The sequence below is a fragment of the Hoplias malabaricus genome, chromosome 7, assembly GCF_029633855.1.
Source record: "Hoplias malabaricus isolate fHopMal1 chromosome 7, fHopMal1.hap1, whole genome shotgun sequence".
Classification (NCBI taxonomy): domain Eukaryota; kingdom Metazoa; phylum Chordata; class Actinopteri; order Characiformes; family Erythrinidae; genus Hoplias; species Hoplias malabaricus.
This window is the reverse complement of record NC_089806.1, coordinates 17,575,622-17,600,076: the sequence shown is the minus strand read 5'-3', so window position 1 is coordinate 17,600,076 and position 24,455 is coordinate 17,575,622. Positions and strand designations below refer to the sequence as shown.

At 41.0% G+C, this 24,455-nt stretch overlaps 1 protein-coding gene across 1 annotated transcript; it reads right to left on the bottom strand.

Annotated features, from left to right (window-relative positions):
* Window positions 1-16,068: 16,068 nt before the first annotated feature.
* trib2 (tribbles pseudokinase 2) lies at window positions 16,069-23,596 on the bottom strand. Its single transcript, XM_066677378.1, has 3 exons — window positions 22,280-23,596; window positions 20,581-20,873; window positions 16,069-18,244 (listed from the first exon to the last, which is right to left on the bottom strand). Exons 1-3 carry the CDS (start codon window positions 22,547-22,549, stop codon window positions 17,773-17,775), a joined length of 1,035 nt encoding a protein of 344 aa, XP_066533475.1. The 5' UTR covers window positions 22,550-23,596; the 3' UTR covers window positions 16,069-17,772.
* Window positions 23,597-24,455: the final 859 nt, after the last annotated feature.

Genomic DNA, 24,455 nt, shown 5'->3' with positions numbered 1-24,455 from the left:
TTCGGGCGCTTAAGCATGGATAGAGAATGTGACAGGATTTTTTCCTCTGCCTGTTTCTCAGATGGAGAATCGTTTAAGGGAAAATGATGCCTGAGTGGTGCCAATCAATAAGAGAGGATCAATGAACTGTGTAAAAATCACTCCCAAAACAACCTGCTCATATGGGGCATTTAAGTTATCTGAATTTATTGGCTTAATAATAGCCATGGCATTGTTGACCTTACTGTACTGGAACATATGAGCAAAGGGCTGCACAAAGAGAGAGAGAGAGAGAGAGAGCGAGAAAGAGAGAGAGAGAAAGAGAGAGAGAGAGAGAGAGAGAGAGAGAGAGAGAGAGAGCACACCCAAATTATTGACCCCCAGGCCATTCCACTGTGAAAAACAGGTCAAGGTAATTGGTCACTATGGAAGACAAGGTTGAGCAGATCACAGCTTCATTCTTCAGAACACAAACAAAACATTGCACACAGAAAGAAAACAATGCACACTGAAAAACACTTAAAATCAGTGCAAATGTTATTTTCAGTACGCTACACATACTTTCGGAAATGTAAGACAGCACTGAGGGGCAAGGTCTCCATTTCCACTTGTTATGGTCAATGATTAGGCAGCTGAGCATCTACAAATATTGTGTTAATAAAAAATCAGCGCTGGACAAGTATTACATTTCTCCATAAGGTTAGTCCAAAGGCTGATTTCTACGTTTCATAAATGTACATGTTTTTAAAATATCCATTTAATATTTTTATTGCGTTTTATTTTATTTATTCAATTCCAGTAAGGTGGCACAGTGGCGCAACAGTAGTTTCACAGTCACACAACACAAACAGGGTCAGAGTTGATGTGTTCTTCATGTGTCTGCATGGATTTCCTCCAGGCAGTTCATTTTTTCCCCCACAGTCTATAAACTCACATTAGGAGTGTCTACTCAGTAGTGTCCATGTGTGTGAGTGTGCTTTGCCCTGTGATGGACTGGCACTCATCCAGGCTGTATTCCCAACTTGTGTCCAGCGATTCCAGATAAGCACAGCGACCCTGAACTGGACAAACAGTTACAGACTGCCTATTGGTCCCTCCAAGTATAAATAAGTCTCAGAAAGTTAGAGGCTATTACTGCAGGGTATCACCTGGTAATAAATGTCCTTCCCACACAGAAGGCTGAATAAGCTGGGGTCCATGGTGTATTTTTCAAGCATTGTTTTTTTCTGAGCTGTCCTGCCTCATTTCCAGCTCCTGAATGCAGATAAGCCTAATTTCCCGGTGACAGTAAAGAGTATGCGAGACACTTTGCCTCTGTAAGCCAGCAGCTCTCGAGCTCATAGGCAGTCACAAAGGTGCTCGGTATGTGGTAAGTAGATGTGACTCTAATTCACAGCCAATGTTCCATGTCCTTGAAGGAGACCCTTGAGTTGTGCAGAGCTCAATTAATTGCCACGTTACACATTCAACCCCGAGAACGAATGCTAAAATATCCAAGTCACCTTGAATATATTTATTTATATATATATATATATATATATATATATATATATATATATATATATATATATATATATGCAGCTGACTGACAGTGCATAAGAAAGAACATTTTGCTAAGAAGCCAAGCACATTCTCTGACCACCTTTTTAGCAGGAGATTGGGAATAATCAGAAGAAAAGAATTTATTTGTATACAAACATGCATTTGATTTTTATGATTTCCATTTTCCTTCATCATTTGAGCACATCAACTAATATTTATCCTGTGACAGGTGGATGAGTATAAATGGTGAATCCAGTCTCTTGACATTAATTTGCATCACCGTGGAGTGAAGAATGTCTACTCTTTTGAAAAAAAAATAGAAAAATTGAAGACAGTGAAGTATTTTTTTGGACAGTGAACAAAATATGCCTTCACTCTCTAAAGTGAATTCCACTGATTTTTTTTCCAAAGTTCTGCATAATAAAATTGTTCTGATGTAAATAAAGTCATTTAGAGTTGTCTGGTGCGAAATGCTCCATTATGGAGAATTATGCAAGTCAGATTTCTTCACAGCGGTAATAATGGGAACCTGGCACATTAAGCGTTTATTGCCTCTGAAAGCTACTACGCTGAAAGTCATTTTAAATAAACTGCCTGCTGTCTGACATGATTTTGTAGTATTCTTGAGATGTGATTTTAGCCTACAACACATTTTCAAAGTATATTAATATGAGAAGGTTATATGTAAGTCACTGTAAGGCAAAATATTACCCAAATGCCAACTGAACCCCGGTTACTTTCCTGTAACCCCACTTAAGTAACCCTGCCCTATTTATTCTGATTAATGTATGTCTACTCTTGTGCATTATGTATAGTATGGTGATGCTTTAATCAATAAAAGGTTATCTGACCTTATCATAAGAACATATATATCCTTACCAACCATTTTACCACTACAATTACATACCGCATAAACACACAAAACACACATGAATATTCACTCATCATTTTAAAAAGTTAATTAAATGCCCATAATGAGTTTAGGGCGGCATGGTGGCGCAGCAGGTAGTGTTGCAGTCACAGAGCTCCAGGAGCCTGGAGGTTGTGGGTCTGTGAGGAGTTGGTGTGTTCTCCCCATGTCTGCGTGGGTTTCCTCCAGGTGCTCCGGTTTCCTCCCACAGGCCAAAAACACACGTTGGTAGGTGGATTGGCGACTCAAAAGTGTCCGTAGGTGTGAGTGAATGTGTGTGTGTCTGTGTTGCCCTGTGAAGGACTGGCGCCCCCTCCAGGGTGTATTCCCGCCTTGCGCCCAATGATTCCAGGTAGGCTCTGGACCCACCGTGACCCTGAACTGGATAAGCGGTTACAGATAATGAATAAATGAATGAATAATGTGTTTATACGGTATCCGCTGTTTCCTACAATTGCCACTTAAAACATCCTAAACAATCCTCCTGACAACTCACTAACTCAGTTGAGTCCTTAAATAAGGCCATCTACTGAAAGATTGTTTAAGGAAACTAAAGTGTTGTACTGGGGGTAGTGTATACCTTCTCAGTTTCATATATTTTTCTTATACTAGGAATGGAGCATTTGGTCATAGGTAATCTCACATTCTCCATGCTTCTGTTCAGAGTCTATAGGTGAGCTGAGAGTGTTTTGCCTCCACAGCAGGAGTGTGTGTCACACTGAAACTTCCTTTGTAATTTCAGTCATAGTCAGTGGAGGCAAAGCAATAAAGCCAAAGGCTGACAGATTTTTCAAAGTCCTTCTTAAAGGTATTGGCACTGCTGCTCTGACATGTGGCACTCAGGGCTTTGATTTCCTGCATACACCACTAAAGCACCTTGGGTAAGATTCCTAACACTAGTTAAACCTGCCTCTGTACCAACTATTTTGCAATTTGCTTTGGATAGGATCTCCTAATTGCATTAATATATATCTTTTCTATTATTATTGACACACCATATGGGGGCACAGTGTCGTGACAGATGGTGGGCTTGTTCGAGCTGTGTCTTGGGTCATTGTCCACCAGCCAGTGACAGTTGTGCATCCTGAGACAGTGCCAAGCCGGGAATGTGTGGTCACCCCTGGCAGGAGCAGCCAAATTTTAGGAGAACATTACTGACACATAAAATTGTTATCCTGTTAAAAACAATGGTTTATCAATATAAATAATCTTGGATACACAATTAAAACTCTATTTGTTTTATTGTCTATGTGTTTATTGGTACAGAGCATTTAAATGATGTGGAAAAAGTATTTTAAATAGTTATTATAAGGTGATTTTTTTTTCTATGGCAAAAAAACATTTTGGCATCTGTTTATATGTGAAGACTATTATGCAGCATATATGTAAAAAGCACACCATCCTTACCTTCTAGCAAATAATTGGGCAGAACTGTCCTCTAGGACTGAAGGACAAATCCACAAGCGGCACATGGCACAGCTGTGATTTGATCCTAAATCCCTGCAGCACTAACCTTTGCACTGCTTGTACAGAGAGCACCCAAAGGGAGGGAATGAACGGCTCATTTAAAGCTGACCCTCTGACTGAATTAGAGAGTCCTTCAGAGAAAAGGCATTATTAGCCACTATGCCATTACTCCACACTCTGCTAAAGGCTAGCAATAGTGGAAACGGGCTCCCAACTTAATTACATATTGGGAAGCGGATTTGGTGGTAAGATATTGGGTTTAATTGGTGAATAAAGCTTTTTCATTTATGCAGAGTGCTGAAAGAAGGGCAAAGTGGTGCTACTTTCATCATTGTGCACTTTGATAATCTGACAATAACTCGACATTTTTAAAGACAATTTTCTGGGACAGAAACAGCTATAAAACAACACATGCAGCCTCCGCAATGGTGAGAACCAAGTCATTTGAGTGACATGGTTTCATATGATGAAATACTCTCCTGGCCAGCTTGAGCTTCCTATAAATGCTCCCTCCTCTCCAGTCTCAGTAGATCTGGAGAGAGAGCAAACACGGAGTCTGAAAGTCTAGTGTTGGTCCTTAAGGATACATTCCAAGAAAGTGTCATGTGAACGTGCTCTAATGGAGGTCTTTTGGAAAGTGGTTGGAGAATGGACTGAACAACCCCTAATCCTTCAGCATGGCTCCACACAGCCTCTCCTTCAGCTCGCATCTAATATATGATCAATACAGCAAGTGGGTAGTGTTAGCTGCAATTAGGAGACAATGCACCCCACAGCTATTTTCAGCATTCTTCATCAGTGGGGAGAGGCAATGGGGGGGATAATTGGGTATTGACGAAAAGGGTGTGAGAAGCCTAAGACAGCACACAAACACTCTCTCACCAATTTACTGTCATCATGAGGCTTCAATAATACTGTTCACTGACCATATAATTGACCACTTCAGAGGCAAAAACAAAGCCATGCAAACCGAAGTGGTTACTTTAGATATGGCCGAACAGTTAGTTATCTTCTCCATGTGTGAATATACGGGAATACATTAGCAGTGGTTGATACTACAAGCCTCATATATAGTTCCAGCAGATTATAACTTACAACAGTCTGTTCAGCAAGAAACACTGTATGAGCAGGTTTAAGAAGGTAAAGTAAGAAACACACTAAATCCAAATATGGTGGAGATTTCATGTGGACACATCAAGGTTATTAACAGGGAGTCTGCCCAACGTTTTGTTACTGGGGTGACAAAAATTTGGGAAATTGCTGTGAGAATTTGATGGTTTTCTGTGTCAAAAGTACTGGTGAGGTCTGTAATATATGAGTATTTTTGGAGCACAAACACACTTCTGGTGTCAACCTAATATCACAGAATTGAGGTCCATCACTCCAGAGACAGCAGGTCCGCTGCTACACACCACTCCACAGCTTATAGATGTTTATAGCTCTCTAGCCAATGCTTGGCATTGAGAGTGGGGATCCAATACCCATGTGCAGTTGCTTCAGAGATTCCCAGTTTATAAATGATGCTTTTCTATGGAGATGATTCAAACTATGTGTGCCTTATATTAGCTGGGTTGAATAACTGGAAATGGTATCTGAATTTATAAGGTATGAATTCAATTAATAATAAATTAATTAATTTTATTGTAAATTTAGGCAGTTAATAATAAATAAATTCCATTTATTGTAAATTTACTGTATTTTAAATATTTAGAAAATGGCAGCTGTATTTCAGTGTACAGATCTAATAGTGACTTCATCAGTAGAAATGGTCCAAAATCACTTGAAATTATATTAAATTTAATTAAAATATTTGAGCTATAGTTTTATATTTTTTTTCCAACAGTGATGATATATTATCAGAATAAATGCCATTCAGAAATATCTGTTTATAAGTCATTTGTAATAAATACAATTCCTATTTAACTGAAGATTTCTTTTCTGTGTACAGTAATAAGTTTAGCCAATCAGAGCTGAGGATGAATCATTGATTTCCATTTCTTTTGCCCACAGTTCACTTTTCTCATGATGTCAAATTTATCACCTTCATTTCAGAATGAAAATTCAATTGATCTAAAAGGCTGTTATGAATTTTGTCTTTGAGGTGATTGAGTGAATAAGTAATATCGCTTGCAGGAGAGAAGTTATTTCATACATAATAGGCCCACTTGAAGTAACTGAAATATAAAATGTGATGTTTCATTCAAACCAGAAAATCCAGTGAGTCTGCTCCACTGTAGCCAAAAGTTTCTGAACATTTTCTCATCCAACATTATTTTGAAGTCAATGGTATTAATAGGAAATTTGTTTCCCATTGATTAGGCCACTGATTCTATATTTAGTTGATACATTTTGGTAAGGATTTGATGGCATTCAACCATGAGAATATTAATGATATTTTGATGATTAACTGTTGACCACAAATGTCAATTCAGCTCATTTGAAAATAATTTTATAAAGCTCCATCTTCTCCAAAGAACACTGTCCCACAAACTTACAGCCCAATGCAGCTTGGTTTATACCACTCTAGCCCACATTCTGCATTCTGTATAATGATTTTAAGCTCATGTGAAGCTGCTGAAGAATGTCCCATTTCATTAACACTTTTCTGTGGGGACGTTTACACATCTGTGTCCAGTTTATAATAGGTTTCTACAAATGTTTGTATATTTGTATAGATGGTGAGGGTAACTGGTCAGTGGATACACTGTATTCATATATGCCATCTACTGGTTAGTACTGGAATTTGTAAATGAACACTGGTAGCATACTGGTAGCATACTCATACCAGTAGAGCAGAACAGAAGAGAACTGAGGGCAGGTTTAGCTGAACTGGATCATTAATTAGTGAATTTGTTAACTCCTCAACATTCATATTATTTACATCATTGGTTCATGCAGAGAGATGGTAACAGTCTAGAAGTGATTCCGGATGTGACTTTGCATCTGGAGTCTTTTGCTGGAATACCGATTGTTTATATTAAAGAAGATCTAAATCTAAAGTCGTATCACAAATTACATACTTTAAATACTGAAATCTAAAAAAAAAAGTAATACGGGGCGGTTTAATGTGAAATGTTACGATGTAAAGAAACGTGCAATTATCCTTCAGAGTGATGGTGATTGGAACCAGAGGGTGCCATGTTATTACCAATTATGCCATCTATAGTAAAATGATGGCTCAAGCACCAGGCAGATTTAATGTAATTCCTATCTATAATACAGCTTTCTGGAGGCATTATCGGCTTCAGACATATCCTATCACCACCACTGAGAACAATTCTGGCCCAGTTTTTATTTAAGAATGAACTATTTCACATTACAAATACATAAGAAAGTATAATTACAATTTACTGATTTAATTATGCACAACTTTTAGCAATTTTATATGGAATACTGGAATAGAAGAAGTCAATTTTTGAGATTATATTAGTTTCTTAACCACAACAGAGCAGTTATGATTTGAGTGGTGAATCATTCTGAGCGCTGCAGTGACACTAATGGCGTGCTGTGCTGGTACAAGTGGATCAGACACAGCAGTGTTACTGGAGTTTTTAAACAGCATTGTGCATCCACTGATAAAGGACTAGAGGATGACCAACACAAAATGTGCAGCAACAGATAAGCTACCCTCTCTGACTTTACATCTACAAGATAGGTGTGTCTAATAAAGATCTACTCATACCAATGCAACACACTAACACACCAACACCACATCATTTTCACTGCAGCACTGAGAATGATCCACCCCCCAATTCATACCTGCTTGGTGATCCTGACAGTGGAAGGACAGAGTGAAATGGTGAAGTGTAAATGACGTATGCAGAACAACATATGGACTACAGCATGTAATTGTAGAACTACAAAGTGCTCCATGGTCAATGGGGCTGAGAGAATGGACAGTGAGTGTAGAAACAAGCACAGTACACTTTAATGATGAGTCCAATGTTACCAAAGTAACATGAGTAACATTGTAAGTCAAATGTATTCCTGTGGAAAAGATGACTGTAAATAAATTGGCCCTGCTAATGTGTTGTGTCTGTCAACGTTCTTGCATTAAATCTGCATTTTTACACCAGATTTATTCATTTTAGATCCAATGTGCTGAAGTAAAGAGTCAAAACAGCATAAACTGTTTCACCCTCCAGTAGCTCACAGACAGCAGCGCAACTCTGTGTGTATGTGGCGTTTGGCTTGGTCCAGTGCCTGCTCTGTTCTTTGCTCTCGGCCACAGAGCAGCTCATGCCTCCATTGCCATGAGCAGAAATTCCTCCAGGCCCAGCAATTAGTAAAGCCAAATCCACGGCACAATAAACACGGGTTACATAACTGAAATCCCACTCCAACTGACCTGCTTGGTCAAATCAGCACACACTTCCACACAAGCCAGTCTACTTTTATTAAAACACAGGATTAAAATTGCAGAGGGCAAGAACCTTTAAGAAGCAATCAGTCATTTTGTCCAATGATTCTTTTTTATGTAATGAAACTGCTTTTATACTGACACCTACTGTTTTCAGTCTATCTGAGGTTCCGTACTAATGCTGTGCTCCATTTACCACAAAAAATGGGTGTATAATGTCACACCTAAATTGACCATGTTCCAGTTAAACATTCAGAAAAAAATATGTACCCTAGTATATCGTTAATTTTCCTTTGGTTAGAATTGTTAGCAATACATAGCATTGTTGATAACAGCTTATTGTCTGATATTTTATGCTTCCAATATAGAAACCCTCTACAGAGTACTATGGAGCATAATAGTTCATTCTGGGACTGCAAAGCAATGTGATTCTTCAGCTTGTAAGCTGCACTTCATTTTTACATAAATAAATAAATACATGAATTTAAAAATCACACCTATTTCAAAATATTATTTGCTAATATTTGACTAATATATGTCTTCTCGACCCTTTAAAGGATTACTATTAAGAATGGGATTTTTTTGTCTCTGGTGCTCCCCCTACCTGTTGCTGAGTGTAAATCCCGTTTACAGTACTGTCTGATATAAAGGCACTCACCCATCTCTCTCTCTCTCTCTCTCTCTCTCTCTCACACACACACACACACACACACACACTCTAACACATGTATGCATGCACGCATGCACGCACACACATGCACACAGTGTCTGAGGGATTCTCGCATCTGGGATACTCGCATCTGTCATGACCGGCACTTGGGTCTTCTAGTTATAAACACACTTTCACTCTCTTTAAAAACACTCATTCTCTTTCTCTTACACAGACACATGCTCTCTCTCTCTCTTTCTCTCTCTCTCTCTCTCTCTCTCTCTCTCTCTCTCTCACACACACACACACACACACACACAAACACACACACACAGCAACACATCAAGAACGTGCAACATGTTATTACTTACTAGGCCAACAATAAGAAGGTGAATAGCATAATGAAAAAATTATGTTCCTGAGAATGAGATACACATTACTTTTTCTGCCTGTTATACACACCAAAAACAGTTGAAATAATATTTCTAGAATCACAATTTTAGCCACGAAACACAAAAAATATTTCTTCCTCAGTTTTTTTACTAGTAAGCTGAGCCTGAGGGGTATCAAAAAATATTTTTATATGGCTACCACTTAGCATGTTATAGCAGTTTTCGACCAGCACGTGGCAGATGTTTCTTTCCTGTTAGCCCTTCATTGAAACAAGACAAAAAAAATTTGAGGAGCCAGGTGCTGAAAATTAGCTACTGTTCCAGCTTTGACCACAAGAGAGCAGCCCAATTCAATAGACTGCCAACTGCAGAAACATAAGCAAATTTGCCATCATACAGCCACAGGAGAGACAAATTACTCAGGTGTTCTAAATTATTTATAATTTTTATAAATACACTTCTGGCTTACCTCACTAGTAGGAAGAAATAGTTTTTATGTATTTGATTAAATTGTATAAGTGAGGCTAGAAATACTATACCAAATTTTTTGATGTGTATAACAGGCAGGAAAAAAATAATGTGGAACTTCAGAAATTTTTTTTTTACTGTTGTCTTCAAAGCTTCTAGGGATTGCAGGGTTCCCCTCTCCATTATTATGAAATTGCATAGTCTAATTTTTAAAAAGGCAGCCCAAAGAGCATTGAGAGAGGTGCTATTCTCTCTATTACAGAACAGAGGAGCATCACAATCATTTTGAACCTGTAATTTTAAGGTAAAAACACTACATATCGTTCCTTTAAATGAAAATGTAAGACACCAGCATAGATGTGGATTGGCCAATGCTTTGTTTGGACCTAGAAAAACAGGAGGCTGTGGACATTAAATGAAATGTTAGCACTGGCCTACATCCTAGACACAGTCTGAGCAGATTCTGGTCTGGCACAAAGAAGGAAAAGATTATGAAAAGAAAGAGAAAGAGAAGAACAGCAAGATAAATAAACATGGAGGGACCCCAGCAGCAGGGAAGTATCGTCATCTTCCTATAAGCAGCAGTTATGCCCTGCTGTGCTCTTAGAGCTTCCAAAGGTTTTTGAGCTCAGTAAACATCATTAAATACTGAAAGCAAGCATTCCTTCAGCCAGAACACACTGTATCTGCACACGTCTCCTACATCAGACATTAAAGCTCATTTCACACACAGCTATGAATAAGACATAAAGACAGATTCTCTTCCCCTTCCTCTTCCATTCTCAATGCCATTTGAATTTAAAGAGTTGCTTTAGCAGCATGTTATTGTGCATGCTACTAATACTGAATCTGTCATTATCAAGTTAATAAGTAAGCTAGCACAGCTGACACTTTCCCTTTGAGACGAACCATTCAGTCATTCAAATGAAACAAAATGGACAACGGAACAGACTGCAATAGAACATAAGCCTTATTTCCACATGATGCTGCATGAGTTTGTAGCTTATCCATAATTTATTTTGAAGGCAAGGGTGTTCACAGGAAATGTATCCCACCATTGCTGCAATATGGGCTTCTGGAAAGGCTTTACTCTACAGGTTGGCACATTTTAGTGACAGTTTTATTGCATTTGGCCACAGGAGTATTGATAATGGGGGAAATAGTTATGGTTTAACATCTTATTTGTTTTCTCCATAATTGGTTGCATCGGTCATAAAATTATTTCTAATGTTAATATCCTTGTTAATGCTAGTCCCCACCCCTCGCCCCACCCCAGCCCCGCAGCCCCAACCCAAGCTGATGTCTGGCATTATGGTGTGTAATATGTACCCCTCAATGGGCAATGCTTTGTCTGAGGAGCTTATATAAGCGGAGTGTGTGTGCGTGTGTGCGTGTGTGCAGTCAAACCTCAGTGTCAGCAATGGGTGCACCTTAAAGTAGCTAACATAAATATTCATACCCTCTTCTATTCTATTCTGAATGTCATTTGAATTTTAAGAGGTGCTGCTGTAGCAAGTAATTTTGTATCTTAACAATGGTTCATTAATCATGTTATGGGATGGTAGTGCAGCTGTCCTCATAACGTCAATGTTACTTCATCAAGGTGATTCTTTGGTCTTTCAAGTAAACCAGAATGGACAAGACAATATAATGCAATGGAGCATAACTATATTGTTCACGTGGCTTTGCAGTGTATTTTAATGACTTCTACAAGTCACTCTTTTATTTGCTTGTTTGTGTGTATTTTGCATGTTTTGTTCATAAAATAATCCCAGAGAAAATGTTTTTGCTAAAAGTTGCTCATCTTTTTTTTTATGAACTTAATAAAGTTATAAATATAACTTATAAATGTTTAACTTTGTTCAAATGTCAGTGAGGGGTTGTTTGAAGATGGTATCGTGAGAGAAATAAACACTCCCACAATGTCATGGCTGAGCATTACTGTTTTAAAACTGCACTGTTTCAAATTTGTTGATTCAGAAAACCTGGGTGTTTTACATCAGAAATCTAAGAAAAATCTAAATCCCCTCAACTTGTAAGACAGGGCTTAGAGCTGCAGGTGAATGGTGGAGCACTAAGTGTAGATAGAGGCAGAGGCTAATTGCATATTCATAGATCCATGAATTCTGAATGAAGGCAAAGATTCAGAATTACAGCAAAGAAGGCATTAGTTCTTTTGGTGGCATTGTCGCAGGCCACTGGGGTTCAAGTCCCACCTCGGGTCACAGCGAGGATGTTGGTGTTCTCCATGTGTCTGTGTGGGTTTCCTTTGGGCGATCCAGTTTCCTCCCACTATGCAAAAACTCGTGCTAGTAGGTGGATTGGCAATAGTAAATTGTCCATAGGTGTGAGTGACAGTGTGAGTGTGTGTTGCCCTGTGATGGACTGGTGCCCAGTGTTCCTGTCTTGTGCTCCGTGATTCCATGTAGGCTCCGGACCCACTTGTAAAACTGGACTGGACAAAAGAAGTTACAGACAATGACTGATGAATTATGATGAATAAATTATGAGTTACTAGAGCAGACTAATGTAAAGGATTTTTGTTGCACTCTAGTGTGGCTAACGGAGCAAACCCAAGTCTGCTGTGCGAAAGGCAGAGGTTGTTAACCACTACACGACACTACACCAACCACATGTTCCAGTAACAATAATATATCAGCACTGATAAGGCTTTAATTCATTCATTCATTCATTCATTATCTGTAACTGCTTATCCAATTCAGGGTCGCGGTGGGTCCAGAGCCTACCTGGAATCATTGGGCACAAGGGAATACACCCTGGAGGGGGCGCCAGTCCTTCGTGAGACTTTAATGAGATCTCAAATAAACTTTGAACATTTTCTCACCTATTAGACATAGTATTTTTGCATTTCTACAGGATGCTTTCAGCTCTAGTGAGACAACAAAGTACCAGTAGCTGTTCTGCAGCTGTGAAGTGGGTGTGTGTAAATGCCATGTTGTCAGTGGGTGTGCCTTGTAGTAATTTAGAGCTTCCTCTTGTACAGGCAACTGCCTATTTATGAGCGGGACAGGAAATGTGTGTGTGTGTGCGTGTGTGTGTGAGAGAGAGAGCGAGCGAAAAAGAGAGAGAGAGAGAGAGTGAGAGAGAGAGAGAGAGAGAGCACATGTGTGGTAACTCAAAGACCCAATACTGGATTGTGATTCCAGTTTACAGCTGCAAAGAAAAGCAAAGTGTTCAGTTCCAGCAGGAGAGCAGTGTCCTCAAGTCGCTTTCTGTCCATTTAATCATAGTCTGTCCCCTCTGCTCTGTCGGCCTTGTCCTACTATGATTGCAGCCGCAGCTGGAGGAAGGAGATCAAGACAATCCCAAAATCTTTGCTTGAGGAGAACTGAAAGGAAGTATCACCCAAAACTCCTTTAAACATATCCCTTAGAAAAACAAAAAAAGATTAATTTATGAGCTTTGGTAAATGGACACAGGAGAAATCCCACAGTGTTTTATATTACATATGAGTCCAGAACCTAAAATTATGAGACATATACAGAGTAATATAAGACAGCACATTTTAGCTCATGTTTTAAAGTGGTTATATACTACATTCCTCGTGGATTTTATTTCCTGGGTACACTCGTAATGTTTTAATGAGTTTAGTTACTACGTACCGCTATCGTAATGCATGTTTTATGTGACTATATTTGGGCAGAAGAGAGACGCTCCAGGGCCTAAGCTTCTTGGATTTTGTTTTGCCTCACATCAATGTTTGTATTGTGCTGTGTTCTCCCTGTATATATGTGGGATTCCACCAATTTCTTCCCACAGTCTAAAAACACATGCTGGTAGGTGGATTGTGTGAAATTGTCCACAGCTGTGAGTGTGGGTGGGTGAGTGTGTGGTGCCCTGCGAGTGTGAAAATCATAGGTGTTTTCCTGCATTGCACACTGTGATTCTGAGTGGGCTCAAGACCCACGTAACCCTGTTTTATTTTTGAATGAATGAATGAATGACTGTTTCCTGACCGCTCTTTTTTCCACACAGTAATAAAAAGGTTGTTGTAACACTGTTAAATTAAAACAACGTTTTACAATGTCAAAACATAACTGATGTTTATTTGCTGGATTAAGAAGAATATAAAAATTAACCAGTTGTAATTTATAACCTGTGAAAATGTCATGGCCCATTTTTATGAATTTAATTATCCAATATGTATTTTCACAAAAAACAAAAAATTAATTGTGTATTAAAAATGACAGGACAATGCCATATTTATTTACTTCCCCGTAGAACAAACCTAGACACTCAACAAAGCGAGTCATGTGACCTGGACCGTCCCAAACGTCATAAAACAACTGTAATAAAGTTGCACACTACAAGGTGTCCCCTCGTGTTCATCCGCCAGAGGGCGCGCTAATCACAAAGATTTGAAGGAAGGCTGGCATCCAGCCCCCAGTAGGAGGAAGGAGGGTAATCGCCAGCAGCCTGCTTCATAATGACTTCAACTGTGTGCTGTTCACTTTGGGCCCAGCAGGGTCTTAAATATCAGGCAGCAAAGAGATGAATCATCTAAATGGTGGTATCAAGTGAACGGCTGTGGATCCTCATCCCTGTTGAGAAGATGCACGTATGCAAATTCTGCTGCTCAGGTGGTAAACATTAGGCTGCGACGCAATGGAAAACAACAAATCACCAAAGCATTCACAATCTGGTGCTTTGTCTTATCTCTGCCTTTAGAGAGAGGTGTAATGAAGACATTTAAAGCATCTGTGACCTCCAGATTGATGCTGATTTCTGGATCACAACTAACTGCCAACTACAGAGAATGCAAAAGTTTTGGTGTTTCTTTATTAAGGCATATACTCGTATAAGATTTACAGTGACTGTTTACACGCGGAATTTGTAATAAATCATGTTTTCTTTTTACTTTTTTCTTCCAACTTTAAATGTAACTCACTGAGCCGTGTGCTTTTGTGTTGGAGGAAATGGAGAGGGAGCAGTGGGTGACATCACTTCCATGAGGTACTGGTGCCCATTCTCTCAGATATTTATGGGCTTTTTATGTGTTCATAATTGTTGTGTGATTGTGCCTGTTTCCCCACGTTCCTGACCCAGCATGATGTTGTTTTATGTTCCCTGTGGTCACCACCCTCCAAAGGGCAGCTAAAAATTTAGCCCTAGGTCAGTGTCCAAAAATAATTTTTCCATACTGTAAACATGGGTAAAACCCTTAAAGAAAGACTGTGATGGAAGACTTTGGAACACGCCTCTGTGTCTTTTTTGGGAACGCCAACCTCTTTCGAATTGCCTGGAGATGCAACAAGCGTATTTAGTAAAAAGACTCTCCAGATGATGCTGAACAGTGTCTAACTCCTGTACAATCACAGGCTAAATATAAGAGACCTACAGGGAGGTTGATGTAGAGGTCAGTGGTACAACAGACACACTTATGCTACACTGGGCCTGGGCAGATTAGTGGGTTTGGACAGAGTGAAATGAGGAGTTCATTGGTGCACACTGCCAGATGCTGTGGTGGGGACACATCTGGCACAACAAATGTACAAATCTATTTAAGGAGCCAGAGAGCAGGCGAACTGCAAACTCCATACTTACATTCGCCCTCACTGTGCCGCACAGTAGCTACACAACCCTGCAAAATGTTCAATATTATTGTATACAAAATACAGAAGCTCACCAACGTTCATAAAAGTGTTAACGAACATTTGAAGAATTCGGTAAACAAAATGTTATATATAATAAAATACTGTGCCAATTCATCTGCTTAGAGATCTGCACTAATCAGTACTGAAAAAACAATGTTCCCACATCCTGTGTCAACGGGGGAGGGGGCTATAAAAAACACATTGCATTACTGACGGTATACAATTCACTACACAGCAACAGTATCGCTGTATATTCTATTTTCATATGGATAATGCCAAAGACCCCATCCCACTCTGCTGCAGATCACATACAACTACCCCAACACATAAGCCTTCAAGTCTTTATCTGCTGGATTATCCCCGTGGGCTTCGGGCATGTTTAGCAGCTGCCATACCAATGAGACCTCGCAGCCAGGGGACAAAATGCTTTACATGCTGAATTCAACCAAGTGCCTGCTGGTGTGAGACTGTGGAGGAGCCAGCAGACATGAGTCTCAGGGACAGATGTATATGTATGAACGCAAACGGTGCTTCTCAGTGGGAACGTAGCAGCTGGAGCACATGACCACTGCAGGGAATGATGAGGTTCTGTGATTCGTTTTGTACACCATTACTACCAAAGCTCATGGTTACTCAGCCCCAGTGCCAGTTACAAATGAAATCACTTTGTGTTTCAGTGTGCAGTTCACAATTTATTTACCGAATAATTTGGACAAAACACCAAAATCAGTTACATTACAATCAGAGCATCTGAGGCAGATATCCCACCATGCATGCCCCCGCCCCCTTTAAAACAAATCCAAACAATAAAACAGAAATCTCCTTCAACATTAGCACCTAATCAGCACCAACTAAACATGGGCAGTTCTTCTTACCTAAAAAAATGAATTAAAAAAAATATATATTAATAATAATAATAATAAACCTATGCTTACAGAAGCAACTTCGTCTCCTAGCATTTTTTTAGAAATCATTTGCAAGAGTTTACTTTCAGAAAGTTAAGGGGGAGGAAAAACAAATAAACAAAAAGAAAACACAAATAACCAGCTTCCCCCGCCCCCCGCTAGGCAGGCTATAGCATTCAAAAAGGGCACATGCCATTGACTAGATATCACAATTTCAAGTAACATTGATATACGACAAAACATGTCCACATGTACCCATTCAGAACATGATCATTTCACAGAACCTACGCAGGCAGTAGAAAATTAACATGAGGTACTGGAGACAGTGTAGTCGTAGTAACATTTTACTGTTGTGGAGTCAAAAACCTGAATTTAAAAAAAAAAGGCAAAAAAAAAAAATACTATCGGCATAGGTGGTTGAGGGGCACAAATACTGGCACTAAAGTTAGATGGTTTATTCTAAACCTTGGGACAGTCTTTAATGCCTTAACTTCGGAACTGTCCTGTGTCAAAAGTATTGCCTACAATATATATATGGAAACTGGAACTGAAGTGAAAACCCCTGCAAGTATTGTTTTTAAATATAGTAGTTACTTTAAATTAGAAGGAAAAAAAACAACTAATTTTCATTCCTGCAGAAGAAGGAAACTAAAATTAAATAGATGCTAGTCTAGAGAAGTGGAATGGACCATTCACCTAGCCTAGGCAAGTCAAGTGCTCGTCATGTTTGGAGGCTCAAGGAGAAAGGTTCCGTTCAGGTTAGAGCAGAAATAAGCAGCAGTAACATTTTAAGAGAGAAAGAAATAGCTTAATGCAACACAAAGAGCTGACGCAGTGCAGCCGTACACGAAAGACAAAACAATGCAAGTTAACGTAATTACACAATGAGGGGGTAAATCAAGCCTGAAGAGAAGAAATCTTTATTTTATATTTCTACCAATAGCCGGCACATACATTTTAAAGTATTGGCCCGTAAGGCTATGAAAGAGCAGAATGGTGTAAGTAATATATTTATTTTTTAAAAAAAGGAAAAAAAAAAAGAATAAATATAGATACAGCCAACAAAATGCTTGTAAAGTTCTATATCCGGAGACATCATGAACTTGATGAACAGGAGTGGTTGCAGTTTGCCTCATGATTTTGTTCTCCTTGGCTGAGGTCTCCTGTGCCGCCATGTTGCTGTTTTTTTCTTAGCTTAATGTGACTCGTACATCTCATGAGCACCACTTAAAAGAAAAAAAAGGGGAAAAAAAAAAAACTCAAACTGAAGATAGTCGTAAGTCTTGCTACATTAACTGAACATTAACGTTTGCATTACCCAGAAGTTGCTACTGACCATCAAGCCAGGCCTTCTGGGTTTCTCGATGGAATGGGAGATAGAGATAGACACCTTAGCGATGAGTGTATTCTGTTAACTTTGTTGTTGTAGTCATCATCTAAAACACGTGGCAAAATGTCTGAATGTTCGTTATGTTTTTGTGCTGTTCAGCTGAAATACTGCTCCAGCTCCTCCTCCATGTTGGCCTCTGGCACCATTTGGTCAGCCTCGCGCTCTCCCCTGCTGTGGCCAGTTGTGGCATGGCTGGTGGCGGCCAGGAACCAGGGGTGCTCCAGGATCTCCCGGGAAGTCAGCCGTTCCGCTGGGTCACGCCGTAGGATGCTGCGGATCAGGCAGCGGGCCTTGGGCGTCAGCGTCTCGGGGATGCTGAATTGACCACGCCGGATCTTACTAAAGAGTGAGCTGGGCTCCACGTCATGGAAGGGGTAGCGGCCGACAAGGATGGTGTACAGCATGACCCCTAGACTCCATACATCTGCTGCCTTCCCAGAGTAGCTGCCACTGGCATTGAGGATCTCTGGGCTTACGTAGGCTGGACAGCCATGTTTGTCCGAGAGAGAGTCATCACTTCCTTCCAATAGGTATGTGTCTTCCAAACTCTCCAACTTAACAAGGCTCCTATGGGCATAGAAAAAAAAAGTTTCCTTTATTAAGGCAGGATGTGTGCACTTATAAATTCTCTTCAGGGCAAGTTGTAGTTTAAAGACAGCACAACATATATTGGAAGACAAATCCCCATGACAGTATGAAGTAATGAAACAAATGACTGCCCCTGGATGTTCCCATCAGTAGGAGGGACAGAGAATAGCTTTCTCTCAGGAAACCACAAACCTTCCTCTGAATTTTAATGAAAGTTGGGAGTAAAGCAGAATCAGGGGATTTAGACAAACATACCCTGCAATATAAGACAGGGAAATGTGCAAAATCAGCAGCCCTGAGACATGACAGACAGCATGATATATTCCTTGGAAACCATAGTATCCCCACAATTAATCATTCATTCATTGTCTGTAACCGCTTGGCCAGTTCAGGGTCGTGGTGGGTTCGGAGCCTACCCAGAATCACTGGGCGCAAGGCGCCAGTGCCAGGGCGACACACACTCACTCAAATACAGCTAAAATCACCTACAGGCACTTTTGAGTCGCCAATCCACCTACCAGCGTGTGGTTTTGGACTGTGGGAGGAAACCTGAGCACCCGGAAGAAACCCACGCAGACAAGGGGAGAACACACCAAACACACGATTGTCATCTCTGGAGCTGTGTGACAGCAACGCTACCTGCAGCACCACCATTCCACCCCACAATGAACCAACACCCCTAATTACTTTTGCTAATACTAAACCCAAAATAAACTGAACCCAAAGGGGTAAACATGCTGCTACATAGGGCAGCATCTTTTGGACAAAGCATTTTATACACTTTTTGCACTAATATTTTGACTGTGATTTAAATTGTTGTGTTTACACTGCAACTGCAATAAAAAATATTCACTTTTCAGTTCTTGTTTTATTGTTCTTAACCACACTAATGTTTTGCCTTTGAAGCTGTTGCATCTAGTTTAAAGGATTAGGTCAGCCAAACATGTTAAAAACGTAAAAGTGTGCAAAGCTTGCACTTACTGAACTGACCCTTTGACCCCTAGCTCTGTATCTGTCCAGCCGTGCAGGGCTAGTTTATAACAGGAGAGCTGCCTTCTGAAAATAACCCTTAAATGACATGCAGCATACATGAGTCATACCTCCACCGCACAGTGGAAAAACCACATGTATATGCTGGGTATGAAGAAGAACACTGGCTTAGAACAAATCAGGACAAGCCATTTAAATGACTTCTGGATCATTAAACAGAATATAGATGTAATCTAAGTACATGCTTGTATTAAAAAAAAGGGAAAAGGAAAAAAAAAAGAAAAAAGAAAATGTGGATCACCACTGGAACTGCCATTTAGTCCTAGATCAGAGATAATCCACCGGGACACCAGCCCCTTCTCTGTGACAACTCAATGTCACAAGCTCCCTATATGACATAACCGGGTCAGGAACCCAGCAGAGCACCACAGCGGTCCGTTATGCAGAACAGATCAGATTTCGTCTGGCTTACTGTTCCCAAACCCATCTTGGTGCACACTTGGTCTTTCATTTCAGACTAATGTAGAACTTCCCACCTTGGCCACGTCTGTCACTCGAGATATCATTATAGGGGCGTGGCACTGATATCCCAGGTTACAGTGCATGGGAATGGAAGGTCATTGAGCTCATATTTACAGCTGTGTTCCCTTTCCAGGAGCTGATTTGGGCTGAAAGTATGTAACATATGTATGAAACAAAATATGTAACAGCACTTTTCTGTGCAGTCTTGCAATCACATTTGTCTAGTAAATTCTAGGATATTTTTTCACCAGGTCCAACTTGTTCTGCATTTTCTGGAATACTGAATATAGTGTGTCAGAGAGCCAGTTCACAGAAATTACTATATTAAATCTGCATAAATGACTGTTTAATATTGTAGGACAGGAGTAAAATTGCAGATCCTGAAAATTGATTCTAATATTTAAAAAATAATAATAAACAGCCCATCCCTAGTGCTTAGACACAGGAAACATAGCAGAATTGATTAGTATGGCTGAAAGTGCTACAACCATTTAGCCTAGATGAGAAGACCACCAAAATTCATACTGCATACTGCACACTATTACATCAGCCTAATTTTAGAGGCAAGTGGCTGGGTTTTATATTCCAAATTGCCTAGTCTTAGTGGGGACTAGTGGAGCGGAGGCTCTGGCTTCGACATTTAAAAGTAACATTTATGTTTCCTGTGCAACATCACACGAAGGCTCTATTAATCCTCAGCAGGACAAGTAGAGTGAGTAGGTACAAATAAGAGCTGAAATCTGATTACTGCATGCTCAGTTACATTTAACACATCACAAAGCCTGAAAAGGAATTCTCCTTACCTTTCCTCGTTCTTAAAGACAAACTTCCTCAACTTGAGGTCTCTGAGAACCAGGCCATTGTCATGGCAATGTGCCACAGCTGACACTATCTGATAGAAGAGCCTGGCAGCCTCTTCCTCACGCAGCTTTTTGCAGGTGCGGACAAACGAGTGCATGTCCCCATGGCTTCTCTCAAAGAACACGTATGCCCGCGTGTCCCCCAGGAGAATCTCCACTATTTGGTTGATGTTCTGGTGGGCTCCCAGCACGAAGTACGCAGCCAAGGATTCTTGATATCGACTGATATCAAACACCTGGAAAGAGAAAGGGATGAGAGCATTTTGTATTCTGTCAGACACGGCCATTGATTCTGAGACAATCGGATAGCTGTAATGCCCTTAAAGGCTTAGTACCCCTGGATATTGGTCTACAAAATGTCAATTAGCATGTGGCCTTTTCACCCCAAAAAGATCCTCCATTTCTATTCAGACATTGAAGAGTTCAGACACAAAAGAACTGCAATCCACACAGCATTGAGAGGCAAAGCATACACCTCTGCAGCAATTTTAAGCCTCCAAAACAGACATTGATCTTTGATGTTGCTAAGTAACAGACACAGAAAAAGGAGGCAGAAAAAAATATATAAAATGCTGACGATGGACATAGGAGGCCCAATTCTTATCACAATATAAAGTGTGTCATTTAGGTTAATGCCCACATGAAGCCTCGTCTATCACACCTCATTTTGTGCACTTTAACCTACTGTGTAACTTACAAAAAAAAAGGACCTCTGCATGCTGCATGTGGCTGTAAATGTAACTGCAAGTATACATTATATATTACTATTACACAGCTGGCAAGCACTTTTTAAATGGGTACTTTTTAAACTGGTTGTGCAAGGCCACACCATTCACATACAGTCTGATCTCCAGTCAGAACACCATGGTAACGTCTGAGTTTGGCCATCAGACACTGTTACCCACTCCTTTTGTCAACCTTACATCAGGAAACATGATCAACAGAGCAGTGGGGTGAGAGCTGCCCAAGCGTTTGGTCAGCCTTTCCATTACTCAGGCCTTCTCTATTACAAAGCCATTCGATATTCAAAAACATATTAAAGGGTCAATATCACGACGAGCCAACTTTAGGTTCACTTTATTAAAAGAAGAGAATTTGGTACAGAGCCCAAGGTTTCTATTTCTATTGCTTATTCTAAATACGGAAACTAAGCTGCAAAACCAAACTGCTTGAAAAAAAAATGCACACCTTGACCTTTCAGCGTACCGTAGTTTAGCTCATTCACGCTGGCGTCATAAGGAATGTCAGGCAGGGCTGCGTTTCAATTAAAGCAGCCAATCAGAGCAGAGCTCTTTTACATTCAATAGTATTAAATGCAGCATAACCAAAATAGTTTAGATTATATTTAAATGAATCAGAGGTACGGGAGTTCTGTGTACCTATACAACCACTATCATTGAATAAAAAAATAGAAAGAAACACAGAAAATGCAGTATATATTTGCAAGCAGCTTAGTTTGCAGCTCTGCATGAGCATATATTCGGTGGTGCAGATTTCCAGGAGTCAGATAGCAACCATAATTCAAGCTTCTCGATGACCTTCGAGGTCAGAATCCCCTGGGATTGACCAATAGTCTAATATGAACTTTGACAGACCAGGCTCCTCTCACAAGCAAATAATGAAACGCATGAATCAGGCTTACCTTGCAGACGAGCTCTTCCCCACTGTGCAAGTGGGCGGCCCTGAAAACGTGGTCTCCCTCGAGCGGCTCCAACAAAAGGTAATTTCCAATGCACGAAATGCAGTGCGACGAGTCGGGGGTCTCTGGAGGGCTAGGGGATCCAAGATTGGGGCTGAAGCTCTGGCTCGACTCTGTAGTCCTTAGACAAGACAACTCCTCGAATTCGTGCGCTTTGTGTCTCGATCTCCCATAACGCGAAATGCTAATGGGATTTGACCTCTGTATGTTCATGAGTGGTAGATGAGAGATGTCCTAAGGGAGAGGGGTGGGGGGGGGGTCTGAGGGTGTTTCAGTTCGTGGGGGGGACGAGGAATTTCGACTGCAGATATAAAAAATGAGGCTAGTCTACTGCAATAAAAGACATACAGAAAAGTAGAATCCCTCTCTCTCTAGTTTCTAATGACTGGACTATTTTGGAGAGGCGCTGAGGTCGCTGTGCTGTAACATTACTCTGCAGCCAGCTCAAAGTACGTGCAATGTATACGCAACTCAACAATGTCAGTACAGTGGAAGTGAAACGTGGCTACAGTGCGAGCTAAAGCAGCATTAAGGGTAGCGTTGGGTTTAATATTCCAGTTACTGCAACAAAGTTCCCTTCTGCTCTCTAAAGGCCTGGATAAAAATGCGAGTTGTGTCTGCTTCTGGGCACCGAGCTGATCCAACGAGCAGTGCAACTACAGAAACAGGAGGAGAGTTAAAATACTCTGTGGATGAATGCTAGATGTGGTCTAGTTCCAGTGTGGAGGAGAAATGGCAGAAAAGGCAGCCTGCTAACCGGTGAGCGAGGATCAGATTTCCTGAGAGGGCAGAGAGAGTGCTCCGGTTTCCTCCAGCAGAAGAAGCGGCCTTCTTCTTCCACAAATCATTTCCATGCAGCTTTGTTCGCCCGAAATGGCAACAGAAACATCCGAACTGCAGGCCCCTTGAGTGGAAGCGTGGTTCTTTTGGGAGAAGTCGGTGTCGTCGACGGCGTTGTCCTCTTTAATTCCTGCGGAGTCTCGCGGTTTGGCGCTGGTCCGTGTCTGGATGCCAGAGACTTGTGAAGGCAGGGTCGGCCGGTTCGCCGAGGCCTGTCCCTTTATCTCAGCAGGACATTCTCCTCTCCCGCGACGCTGAACTGCTACTGCTGCTGTGAGTCACGTCCATTGACGGAGAGGAGGGAGAGAACATGTCCTGTACACCGTGCTCTGTGCAGTGTGTTGTGTTACGGCGCAGTGAAGAGACTGAAAGGGTTCTCTCTCTCTCTCCTCTCTCTCCACGCACACTGCCAGTGCGCTTCCGCCCAGGCCCCGCCCCCTGCCCTGACGACAACTCCATTCGCTCCAGCTATTGGTGGTCTCTCTCTGACGCTGACGATTCCAGAGGGGGCGTGTTCCACGAAGCAGGATTTCTCACTTCAGCCAGAGAACTGCAACCCGAGGCCAAGCCCCTCCAATAGGAAAAGAGCGGAGGGGCATTCCTCAGATTTAGGCTTAAGTTATCTGACTAACTCACAGTTGTGAAATGCTCCCTAGGGTCTGCGGCGTTACTGACAGAATCAACAAAATCGTGCATCTCCATTGTTGACATTTTTAATAAAATGCTTTCACATAAGATCTGGCATTATACACATTTTTATCAATGGATAGGGGCGGCACGGTGGCAGCAGGTAGTGTCACATAGCTCCAGGGAACTGGAGGTTGTGGGTTCGATTCTGCTCCGGGTGACTGTCTGTGAGGAGTTTGGTGTGTTCTCCCCGTGTCCGCGTGGGTTTCCTCCGGGTGCTCTGGTTTCCTCCCACAGTCCAAAAACACACGTTGGTAGGTGGATTGGCGACTCAGAAGTGTGTGTGTGTGTGTGTGTTGCCCTGTGAAGGACTGGCGCCCCCTCCAGGGTGTATTCCTGCCTTGCACCCAATGATTCCAGGTAGGCTCTGGACCCACCGCGACCCTGAACTGGATAAGCGCTTATAGATAATGAATGAATGATTAATGGATCAAAATAATTTATCTATCTATCTATCTATCTTATTTATTTACTCATTCATTCATTGTCTGTAACCACTTATCCAGTTCAGGGTCACGGTGGGTCCAGAGCCTACCCGGAATCACTGGGCGAACACACCCCAGAGGGGGCGGCAATCCTTCACAGGGTGACA